Raw genomic sequence first — 12266 nt, 5'->3', positions numbered from 1 at the left:
GAAGTCAAGCCGATGGCTACAGAGATAATTCACTCCTATGTTCTAGCATCTTTGATGCATAAAAGTAACTTTCCATGCTACCAAAAGAATAATGTTAACACCAAGTCAGCCACAATCTGATCTACAATGGTGTCCAGTCTATAAGATATGCTAGTGCAATGGCGGATTAAATCTTGTGGAAGTAGCCAACCGATATTGGAATTGACTTAAGCCCCATTCCACAAGCTAGAGCTCATACCGTGCACTTCTTGAGTGACCAAGAACCTGAGACTACCTATCCCAGTGATCTAGGGTCAAACCAAATGCTACCATTCTTCTAAAAGAACATAGCAATAAAGTGACTCTTAATGACATTCTGCTACATTCATAGATCAATATCCTGCTCAGGCATCATCAGAGAAGCTTCCTCCTAAAGTATATGGGAATAAATATAGAGACCCTGGAATATTCATCCCTATCAAATATTCATCTCTATCAAAGCCCTCCACTCAGGGTTCATGGATCCCTTTGAAATAGAAAGAATGTATGAGTCAGAAGATGTAGGGGGCAACAAGAAAACAAGACCCCCAAAATCAACATGATTAAAGCTCCTATGAACTCACAAAGACTAAGGTAGCAGGCACAGGGTCTACATGGGTCCTCTGCATATATATTATAACTTCCAGATTAGTGTTTTTAATGGGATTCCTGAGTGTGTGAATGAGTGGGTCTCTGATTCTTGTACCTTTTCTTGGGCTCTTTTTCTTCTGTTTGTTTAATTCAATCCCAATGTGTTCACTTTTGTTTTATCTTAATATACTTTATCTTCTTTAATTTTACTGAAAGACAGAAAGGGAGTGGATCCAGATGTGAGGGCAGGTATTGAGGAAATGGAAGAAATAGTGGGAAGGCCAATAGATATATTATGTGAGAAAATAATCTATTTTCAACAAAAGAAAAACAAAGAATGTAAGGTGGAGGATGATAAAAGAAAACACCCAAAGTAGGGCCTGACTTCCACATAAATGTGAACACATTTCTGTACACACTCTCACACATACAAAAGGGAAAATACACACACACGCACACACAGACACACACACACACACACAGAGAGAGAGAGGAGGGGGGAGACAGAGAGAAGAAATACAAACTGCTCACTGGCAATTAGAATTAACACAATTTTTTAAAAATCCCAACTGTATAGAAATAGAGCAGGAAAGCCAGGCATCGGAGTTCTGCATTTAAATCTCATATCATAATTCTAGACTGAAACAACCCTGACGCCTCAGGTGTTAAAAGTTTGGGGCCAGCTGTTGAGCTGTTGGGAAGAGACTGCATCTGAGATGTGAGATGACACTGGTGTGTCAATTCTAGGAGTAAATTAACAACTTCAGGAATAGAAAAATTCCAGATTCCTTTCCAGTGAATGCAAGGAGACCCTGCCATACATTATCCATGCCAGTCAGCCTCCTCTTTTTTTTTTTTTTTTTTATTAACTTGAGTATTTCTTATATACATTTCGAGTGTTACTCCCTTTCCCGGTTTCCGGGCAAACATCCCCCTCCCCCCTCCCCTTCCTTATGGGTGTTCCCCTCCCCACCCTCCCCCCATTGCCGCCCTCCCCCCAACAGTCTAGTTCACTGGGGGTTCAGTCTTAGCATGACCCAGGGCTTCCCCTTCCACTGGTGCTCTTACTAGAATATTCATTGCTACCTATGAGGTCAGAGTCCAGGGTCAGTCCATGTATAGTCTTTAGGTAGTGGCTTAGTCCCTGGAAGCTCTGGTTGCTTGGCATTGTTGTTCATAAGGGGTCTCGAGACCCTTCGAGCTCTTCCAGTTCTTTCTCTGATTCCTTCAACGGGGGTCCTATTCTCAGTTCAGCAGTTTGCTGCTGGCATTCGCCTCTGTGTTTGCTGTATTCTGGCTCTGTCTCTCAGGAGCGATCTACATCCGGCTCCTGTCGGCATGCACTTCTTTGCTTCATCCATCTTGTCTAATTGGGTGGCTGTATATGTATGGGCCACATGTGGGGCAGGCTCTGAATGGGTGTTCCTTCAGTCTCTGTTTTAATCTTTGCCTCTCTCTTCCCTGCCAAGGGTATTCTTTTTCCTCATTAAAAGAAGGAGTGAAGCATTCACATTTTGATCATCCGTCTTGAGTTTCGTTTGTTCTAGGGATCTAGGGTAATTCAAGCATTTGGGCTAATAGCCACTTATCAATGAGTGCATACCATGTATGTCTTTCTGTGATTGGGTTAGCTCACTCAGGATGATATTTTCCAGTTCCAACCATTTGCCTACGAATTTCATAAAGTCGTTGTTTTTGATAGCTGAGTAATATTCCATTGTGTAGATGTACCACATTTTCTGTATCCATTCCTCTGTTGAAGGGCATCTGGGTTCTTTCCACTTTCTGGCTATTATAAATAAGGCTGCGATGAACATAGTGGAGCACGTGTCTCTTTTATATGTTGAGGCATCTTTTGGGTATATGCCCAAGAGAGGTATAGCTGGATCCTCAGGCAGTTCAATGTCCAATTTTCTGAGGAACCTCCAGACTGATTTCCAGAATGGTTGTACCAGTCTGCAATCCCACCAACAATGGAGGAGTGTTCCTCTTTCTCCACATCCTCGCCAGCATCTGCTGTCACCTGAGTTTTTGATCTTAGCCAATCGCACTGGTGTGAGGTGAAATCTCAGGGTTGTTTTGATTTGCATTTCCCTTATGACTAAAGATGTTGAACATTTCTTTAGGTGTTTCTCAGCCATTCGGCATTCCTCAGCTGTGAATTCTTTGTTTAGCTCTGAACCCCATTTTTTAATAGGGTTATATGTTTCCCTGCGGTCTAACTTCTTGAGTTCTTTGTATATTTTGGAAATAAGGCCTCTATCTGTTGTAGGATTGGTAAAGATCTTTTCCCAATCTGTTGGTTGCCGTTTTGTCCTAACCACAGTGTCCTTTGCCTTACAGAAGCTTTGCAGTTTTATGAGATCCCATCTGTTGATTCTTGATCTTAGAGCATAAGCCATTGGTGTTTTGTTCAGGAAATTTTTTCCAGTGCCCATGTGTTCCAGATGTTTCCCTAGTTTTTCTTCTATTAGTTTGAGTGTGTCTGGTTTGATGTGGAGGTCCTTGATCCACTTGGACTTAAGCTTTGTACAGGGTGATAAGCATGGATCGATCTGCATTCTTCTACATGTTGACCTCCAGTTGAACCAGCACCATTTGCTGAAAATGCTATCTTTTTTCCATTGGATGGTTTTGGCTCCTTTGTCAAAAATCAAGTGACCATAGGTGTGTGGGTTCATTTCTGGGTCTTCAATTCTATTCCATTGGTCTATCTGTCTGTCTCTGTACCAATACCATGCAGTTTTTATCACTATTGCTCTGTAATACTGCTTGAGTTCAGGGATAGTGATTCCCCCTGAAGTCCTTTTATTGTTGAGGATAGCTTTAGCTATCCTGGGTTTTTTGTTATTCCAGATGAATTTGCAAATTGTTCTGTCTAACTCTTTGAAGAATTGGATTGGTATTTTGATGGGGATTGCATTGAATCTGTAGATTGCTTTTGGTAAAATGGCCATTTTTACTATATTAATCCTGCCAATCCATGAGCATGGGAGATCTTTCCATCTTCTGAGGTCTTCTTCAATTTCTTTCCTCAGTGTCTTGAAGTTCTTATTGTACAGATCTTTTACTTGCTTGGTTAAAGTCACACCGAGGTACTTTATATTATTTGGGTCTATTATGAAGGGTGTCGTTTCCCTAATTTCTTTCTCGGCTTGTTTCTCTTTTGTATAGAGGAAGGCAACTGATTTATTTGAGTTAATTTTATACCCAGCCACTTTGCTGAAGTTGTTTATCAGCTTTAGTAGTTCTCTGGTGGAACTTTTGGGATCACTTAAATATACTATCATGTCATCTGCAAATAGTGATATTTTGACCTCTTCTTTTCCGATCTGTATCCCTTTGATCTCCTTTTGTTGTCTGATTGCTCTGGCTAGAACTTCAAGAACTATATTGAATAAGTAGGGAGAGAGTGGGCAGCCTTGTCTAGTCCCTGATTTTAGTGGGATTGCTTCAAGTTTCTCTCCATTTAGTTTAATGTTAGCAACTGGTTTGCTGTATATGGCTTTTACTATGTTTAGGTATGGGCCTTGAATTCCTATTGTTTCCAGGACTTTTATCATGAAGGGGTGTTGAATTTTGTCAAATGCTTTCTCAGCGTCTAATGAAATGATCATGTGGTTCTGTTTTTTCAGTTTGTTTATATAATGGATCACGTTGATGGTTTTCCGTATATTAAACCATCCCTGCATGCCTGGGATGAAGCCTACTTGATCATGGTGGATGATTGTTTTGATGTGCTCTTGAATTCGGTTTGCCAGAATTTTATTGAGTATTTTTGCGTCGATATTCATAAGGGAAATTGGTCTGAAGTTCTCTTTCTTTGTTGTGTCTTTGTGTGGTTTAGGTATAAGAGTAATTGTGGCTTCGTAGAAGGAATTCGGTAGGGCTCCATCTGTTTCAATTTTGTGGAATAGTTTGGATAATATTGGTATGAGGTCTTCTATGAAGGTTTGATAGAATTCTGCATTAACCCGTCTGGACCTGGGCTCTTTTTGGTTGGGAGACCTTTAATGACTGCTTCTATTTCCTTAGGAGTTATGGGGTTGTTTAACTGGTTTATCTGTTCCTGATTTAACTTCGGTACCTGGTATCTGTCTAGGAAATTGTCCATTTCCTGTAGATTTTCAAGTTTTGTTGAATATAGGTTTTTATAGTAAGATCTGATGATTTTTTGAATTTCCTCTGAATGTGTAGTTATGTCTCCCTTTTCATTTCTGATTTTGTTAATTTGGACGCACTCTCTGTGTCCTCTCGTTAGTCTGGCTAAGGGTTTATCTATCTTGTTGATTTTCTCAAAGAACCAACTTTTGGTTCTGTTGATTCTTTCTATGGTCCTTTTTGTTTCTACTTGGTTGATTTCAGCTCTGAGTTTGATTATTTCCTGCCTTCTACTCCTCCTGGGTGTATTTGCTTCTTTTTGTTCTAGAGCTTTTAGGTGTGCTGTCAAGCTGCTGACATATGCTCTTTCCTGTTTCTTTCTGCAGGCACTCAGCGCTATGAGTTTTCCTCTTAGCACAGCTTTCATTGTGTCCCATAAGTTTGGGCATGTTGTATCTTCATTTTCATTAAATTCTAAATAGTTTTTAATTTCTTTCTTTATTTCTTCCTTGACCAGGTTATCATTGAGTAGAGCATTGTTCAATTTCCACGTATATGTGGGCATTCTTCCCTTATTGTTATTGAAGACCAGTTTTAGGCCGTGGTGGTCTGATAGCACGCACGGGATTATTTCTATCTTTCTGTACCTGTTGAGGCCCGTTTTTTGACCAATTATATGGTCAATTTTGGAGAAAGTACCATGAGGAGCTGAGAAGAAGGTATATCCTTTTGCTTTAGGATAGAATGTTCTATAAATATCCGTTAAGTCCATTTGGCTCATGACTTCTCTTAGTCTGTCGACATCACTGTTTAATTTCTGTTTCCATGATCTGTCCATTGATGAGAGTGGGGTGTTGAAATCTCCCACTATTATTGTGTGAGGTGCAATGTGTGTTTTGAGCTTTAGTAAGGTTTCTTTTACGTATGTAGGTGCCCTTGTATTTGGGGCATAGATATTTAGGATTGAGAGTTCATCTTGGTGGATTTTTCCTTTGATGAATATGAAGTGTCCTTCCTTATCTTTTTTGATGACTTTTAGCTGGAAATTGATTTTATTTGATATTAGAATGGCTACTCCAGCTTGCTTCTTCTGACCATTTGCTTGGAAAGTTGTTTTCCAGCCTTTCACTCTGAGGTAGTGTCTGTCTTTGTGTCTGAGGTGTGTTTCCTGTAGGCAGCAGAATGCAGGGTCCTCGTTGCGTATCCAGTTTGTTAATCTATGTCTTTTTATTGGGGAGTTGAGGCCATTGATGTTGAGAGATATTAAGGAATAGTGATTATTGTTTCCCTTTATATTCATATTTGGATGTGAGGTTATGTTTGTGTGCTTTCATTCTCTTTGTTTTGTTGCCAAGACGATTAGTTTCTTGCTTCTTCTAGGGTATAGCTTGCCTCCTTATGTTGGGCTTCACCATTTATTATCCTTTGTAGTGCTGGATTTGTAGAAAGATATTGTGTAAATTTGGTTTTGTCATGGAATATCTTGGTTTCTCCATCTATGTTAATTGAGAGTTTTGCTGGATACAGTAACCTGGGCTGGCATTTGTGTTCTCTTAGGGTCTGTATGACATCAGTCCAGGATCTTCTGGCCTTCATAGTTTCTGGCGAGAAGTCTGGTGTGATTCTGATAGGTCTCCCTTTATATGTTACTTGACCTTTTTCCCTTACTGCTTTTAATATTCTTTCTTTATTTTGTGCGTTTGGTGTTTTGACAATTATGTGACGGGAGGTGTTTCTTTTGTGGTCCAATCTATTTGGAGTTCTGTAGGCTTCTTGTATGTCTATGGGTATCTCTTTTTTTAGGTTAGGGAAGTTTTCTTCTATGATTTTGTTGAAGATATTTACTGGTCCTTTGAGCTGGGAGTCTTCACTCTCTTCTATACCTATTATCCTTAGGTTTGATCTTCTCATTGAGTCCTGGATTTCCTGTATGTTTTGGACCAGTAGCTTTTTCCGCTTTACATTATCTTTGACAGTTGAGTCAATGATTTCTATGGAATCTTCTGCTCCTGAGATTCTCTCTTCCATCTCTTGTATTCTGTTGGTGAAGCTTGTATCTACAGCTCCTTGTCTCTTCTTTTGGTTTTCTATATCCAGGGTTGTTTCCATGTGTTCTTTCTTGATTGCTTCTATTTCCATTTTTAATTCCTTCAACTGTTTGATTGTGTTTTCCTGGAATTCTTTCAGGGATTTTTGTGATTCTTCTCTGTAGGCTTCTACTTGTTTATTAATGTTTTCCTGTGTTTCCCTAAGTGTGTTCATGTCTTTCTTGAAGTCCTCCAGCATCATGATCAAATATGATTTTGAAACTAGATCTTGCTTTTCTGGTGTGTTTGAATATTCCATGTTTGTTTTGGTGGGAGAATTGGGCTCCGATGATGGCATGTAGTCTTGGTTTCTGTTGCTTGGGTTCCTGCGCTTGCCTCTCGCCATCAGATTATCTCTAGTGTTACTTTGTTCTGCTATTTCTGACAGTGGCTAGACTGTCCTATAAGCCTGTGTGTCAGGAGTGCTGTAGACCTGTTTTCCTCTCTTTCAGTCAGTTATGGGGACAGAGTGTTCTGCTTTTGGGCGTGTAGTTTTTCCTCTCTACAGGTCTTCAGCTGTTCCTGTGGGCCTGTGTCTTGAGTTCACCAGGCAGCTTTCTTGCAGCAGAAAATTTGGTCTTACCTGTGGTCCCGAGGCTCAGGTTCGCTCGTGGGTTGCTGCCCAGGGGCTCTCTGCAGCGGCAGCAACCAGGAAGACCTGTGCCGCCCCTTCCGGGAGCTTCAGTGCACCAGGGTTCCAGATGGTCTTTGGCTTTTTCCTCTGGCGTCTGAGATGTGTGTGCAGGGAGCAGTCTCTTCTGGTTTCCCAGGCTTGTCTGCCTCTCTGGAGGTTTAGCTCTCCCTCCCACGGGATTTGGGTGCAGAGAACTGTTTATCCGGTCTGTTTCTTTCCGGTTCCGGTGGTGTCTCAGGCAGGTGTCCTGCTGCTCCTGGGCCCTCCTCCACGGGAGCCCAGAGGCCTTATACAGTTTCCTCTTGGGCCAGGGATGTGGGCAGGGGTGAGCAGTGTTGTTGGTCTCTTCCACTCTGCAGCCTCAGGAGTGCCCACCTGACCAGGCGGTTGGGTCTCTCTCTCACCGGGTCTGGGAGCAGAGAGCTGCTGCGGGCCGGGATCCGCGGGTGTGGGACTTCCAGCCTCCTCTTTCTTAAAGTAACAAAGGTGGTGCCAGGATGACCCTTCCGGCTGTCTGGACAAAGGCATGGTGGTCTCATGGGGCTGATTACTACATGAAACAAGAAAAGTTCTTGAATATGTGAAAAGGATTCCTCGAGTAACATGAGAAAAAAAGACTTTACTTACAATCTTGTCAGATAAAATTAAAGATGTTATTGCTAAAATGAAATACTTCTAACTTCTAAAAATCTCACATGAAATTTGAAACACAGAATCTTAAACATTAATCAACATTTCAGAAAAATGCTGCAGACTTCTGGCATCATTGTCATGATAACTCTAAGGAAGTAAGATTGCCAACAAAGCACCCTGGGGGCTGGATCATAGGCAAAGGTAAAACACTAGTGAGATCTTTGCCATTTGCTGTTTTAAATCTTTCCTAAAATGTTGAGGGCTTATTGACTACATACAAGAAGTCTTATTTTCAATGTCCAAGGTGAAATGTGGAAGTTAAGTAGCCAGGAGGACCTAAGGGAGGTTGCTTGAATATCACTGAATAGAGAAAATACAATAGACAAAGAGAGTGGAGAGAGGGGATGAGGAGAGGGCTGGAGAGAGGAACAGGAGGAATCAAGTATGAGGAGGAAGGAAGGGGAGAAACCAGGGAGAGAGAACTGGGATCGGTGGGTTTGGGAGCATCTCTGGGATGAACTAGAAACCTAGGAAAAGGGAAACCCCCCAGAAACTTATGACTCCTAGCAATAGGGGCACCAACCCAGCCACAGAACCAGTGACAATGTGTCCTGTCTACAAGATGTGCAGGGATGAAGATGGAGCAGAAATTGAAGAAACAGCCAACCAATGACCAGCCCAATTTGAGACCCATGCCATGAAAGAGATTCCAAGCCCTGACACCATCCATGATGTTCTCCTATGCTTGTAGTCAAGATTCTGACATAACTGTCCTCTGAAAGACTCCACCCAGCAGCTGATGGAAACAGATGCAGAGAACCAGAGCCAAACGTTAGGTGGAACTCAGGGATTTTTGTAGAAGAAGGAGAGGAAGGATTGAAGGAGCCAGAGAGCTCAAGGACACCACAAGAAAACCTACAGAATCAACTAACCTGGGCCTATGGAGGCTCATAAAGACTGAACCACCAACCAGGGAACATGCATGGGGTGGATCTAGCCCCTTTGCACATATGTAACAGATATGCAGCTTGGTCTTCATATAGGACTCCTAACGGTAGGAGCAAGGGCTGCTTCTGACTCTGCTGCCTACCTTTGGATCACTTTCCCTTAATTAGACTACATTATCTAGGCTCAATAGAAGATGTGCCTAGTTGTACTGAACTTGATATGACAAAGCTGGTTGATATCCATGGGAAGCCTTCCCTTCTCTAAGGAGAAAGGGTAGGAGGGGTGAGGAAAGGGGGAAGGAGAGGGAAGGACTGGGAGGAGAGGTGTGGGGAAGCTGTGATCAGGGTGCAAATAAATTTATTAATTAAAAAATAAAAAATACCAAAACATTTTGACATTGACTTCTTGTCCTTGAAGGGTATTATAACCTTTATATAGCAGATGTTATGACTAATGTTTGCTAAGTTTTCTCTTTCAAAACTAAATAAATCTACTGGAAAGTTTTATATAATTCATTTTGGGGCCAATGAAATCTCTTAGTAGGCTACAAAAATGGTGCTTGCCTGATTTCAAGACCCCACATGATGGAAGGAGAGAATAGACTTCCCTGGGTTATATCTGACCTCCACATATGGAGTAGAGCACACCAATGTGTGTGCAGGTACACATACACAAACACTAAATGATAAATGATAGATAGATGATAGATAGATAGATAGATAGATAGATAGATAGATAGATAGATAGATAGATAGATAGGTGGACGGACGGATAGATGGGTGGACGGACGGATAGATGGGTGGACGGACGGACGGACGGACGGACAGACAGACAGACAGAGTAATGAAGAGTAAATCTATTTCTGGGCACCTAATCCAAAGTAAAACAACAACAACAAAAGCCATATGGCCACTAAATATTTCCACAGGAGTGTTCATGACACTCCTTTCACCAATCAATCATAACCCAAGTTTTCTTTTGAAAGAAAACAATTGCATTCTCAGACAACTAATCTACTCAGCAAACAAACAGTTCAAGGGAGCAAGCAATATGTCACCAGTACATAAAACATCAAGGGCCTCAAGAGATTTCTTGAGAGAAGCCATATGCCGAAGAATACAGTGGAATTTACACGAAATTCCAAAACTAGACATCACAGCCATGATAAAAGTCTAAACTGCAGTTGCCTTGAGAAGGGCAGAGTTGATCTGAAAGGAACAGGGGGCAACTAACTGGAGTAAAGAAATAGATACTGTTTACATTGACAGGACCACCCGAAGTTCTCAGTTATTTTCATCCTCTGCCCATGCACGTGATTGTACACAAACTATACCACTGGGGAAAAATAACATTGTAGCATTTTTGTGGACAGTTAATGATCTTTAATTTGCCCACAACTTAATGGAAATTAAAACACCACACACACACACACACAGAGAGAGAGAGAGAGAGAGAGAGAGAGAGAGAGAGAGCTCATTAACATGCCAACAGATAATTATAGATAATTATTTTTATTGGTATTTATATGCTCCTTTCTCATTCTTCTAACCACATTCTTGTGTTCTAACTGCTAGTCACAGAAGCAGAGAAATGTATTAATGCCAAATTTATGAGAAGGCTGAGTCTGTATTAGTACATTATTTATAATGCACATATGATATACAATGCAACTATATAAAATTTCTCTTAGAAAATTATTAGGCATTATTAATCCACTGTCAGCAGGATATATCACTTTGAATATGCAACATATTTTCTTTAATTTACATAAAGTTGTGAGTGGATAAGCAGGATACTTGCACAGCACTGAGAGTGTAATCAGGAAAATGTTCAAGGAGCTGGGGAGGTGGCTCAGTGGTTAAGAATAGTTGATGCATGAAGTACAAGCATGAAGATCTAAGTTCAAATCCCCAGTACCCATGTGAGAAGCTTCCATGGCTGTGCATGGCTGTAACTCCAGTGGGGAAGAGGTAGGGAACAACAAGTCCCAGGAGCTTGCTGGTCAACCAGCCTAGCCAAAATAGTAACTTTCTGGCTCATGAGAGACCCTTTCTTGGGGCCATCAGACAGAAAACAATAGAAAAGAACACAGGGCATCCTGCTCTGGCCTTCACATAATGTGACAGGTAAACTCCTACACTCATATGCAAGCACCACACACATAAACATACATGAAAAAATAAAGTAGGTGACAGAAGTAATCCTCACTCTGTGTACTAGACAAACTATTACAGGAAGAGATGGCTCACTTCCTGTCTAGACAGTTGCATTTTTTTCTCTCCCACTTTTAGCGTCTCAGAGTACATACTACAGCCAATACAAGCTCCCCTCCTGAATGATCTGTGCTTCTCAATCACTAGGGACGAAGACAAACATGAGCCTGTCTCCACGGGTGAGAAGACTCCCCACCTCACTCAGATACGGTGACCTTCCTTTCCACTTACTAAACACCGGTGGGTGAGGCAGAACTGTAATGATTTAAAAATCCGTTAGAAGAAATGTGATAATTAAACTGTGTGTGTTCAGAATACTCTAGCTTTGTTTCAATGTTGGTGATACACGCTGTGATCTTATTTAGAATGCTCTTGTTTCGAGAATTACAGAACTCCCAGCACTGAGAAATGACCAAACTCTACTATGGCTCTTAGCAGCATAGTGCCGAGTCTCTGGGGCCAACCTTCCGTCTGCTGTCTGAGATGTTGCCAGACAAGACTGCTGAAACCCAGCTTATATTTGAGGATAAATAACCCTCTGTACAAGACCTCCCTTTCATGGGTCTCTTGACAATAAAAAAAGAAAGAGAGAGAGATAGAGACTTAGGGTTGTAAACGTTTAACTTGTACAGCTCAGAAGGGCCTCACCAGAGCTCAGGTACCCAGAATCTACCTGAAACCAGGTGTGGTGGCTTGCACCTGCAATGGCAGTACTGAAGGATGATGAGAGGAGATAGAGACCAGCAGCTCCCTGGAGGTCATTGGCCAGACAGTCTAACAAACTGGTGAGTCTCAGATTCAGTAAGAGATCTGTGTTAAAAAAAAAATATGGTGGAGAAAGACTGATGTTGATCTCTGGCCTACACACACACACACACACACACACACACACACACACATGCGTACCACACACATATATGCACACCCGCTTCCTAATTTGTTGTAAGCAGTAAACCTCCCTCCCTTCACACTTGGCCCCTGACTGTGATTATCTGCCTATATTCACTGGCTGGGAACTCAGAGTGTACAGCTACAGCATAA

The 12266-nt window shown here is 41.5% G+C and overlaps 1 protein-coding gene across 4 annotated transcripts in view; it reads right to left on the bottom strand.

The window, feature by feature from the left end:
- Positions 1-12266, bottom strand: part of Fbxo15 (F-box protein 15) — a 315106-nt gene that overhangs the window by 149354 nt on the left and 153486 nt on the right. The window contains exon 5 of one of the 4 annotated variants that reach the window (XM_063277486.1): positions 4942-12035. The exons of 2 other annotated variants lie outside the window; for them this stretch is intronic. In XM_063277486.1, the coding sequence (XP_063133556.1) occupies positions 6070-7143 (1074 nt within the window). In that variant the 5' untranslated portion in view covers positions 7144-12035 and the 3' untranslated portion in view covers positions 4942-6069. Of the gene's footprint in view, positions 1-4941; positions 12036-12266 lie in introns of those variants that run through there. One more of the 4 variants, XR_005496062.2, reaches the window with a different exon arrangement.

Source organism: Rattus norvegicus, chromosome 18, assembly GCF_036323735.1.
Source record: "Rattus norvegicus strain BN/NHsdMcwi chromosome 18, GRCr8, whole genome shotgun sequence".
NCBI lineage: Eukaryota > Metazoa > Chordata > Mammalia > Rodentia > Muridae > Rattus > Rattus norvegicus.
The sequence above is the reverse complement of the archived record's forward strand: the minus strand, read 5'-3'. Positions and strand labels throughout refer to the sequence as shown.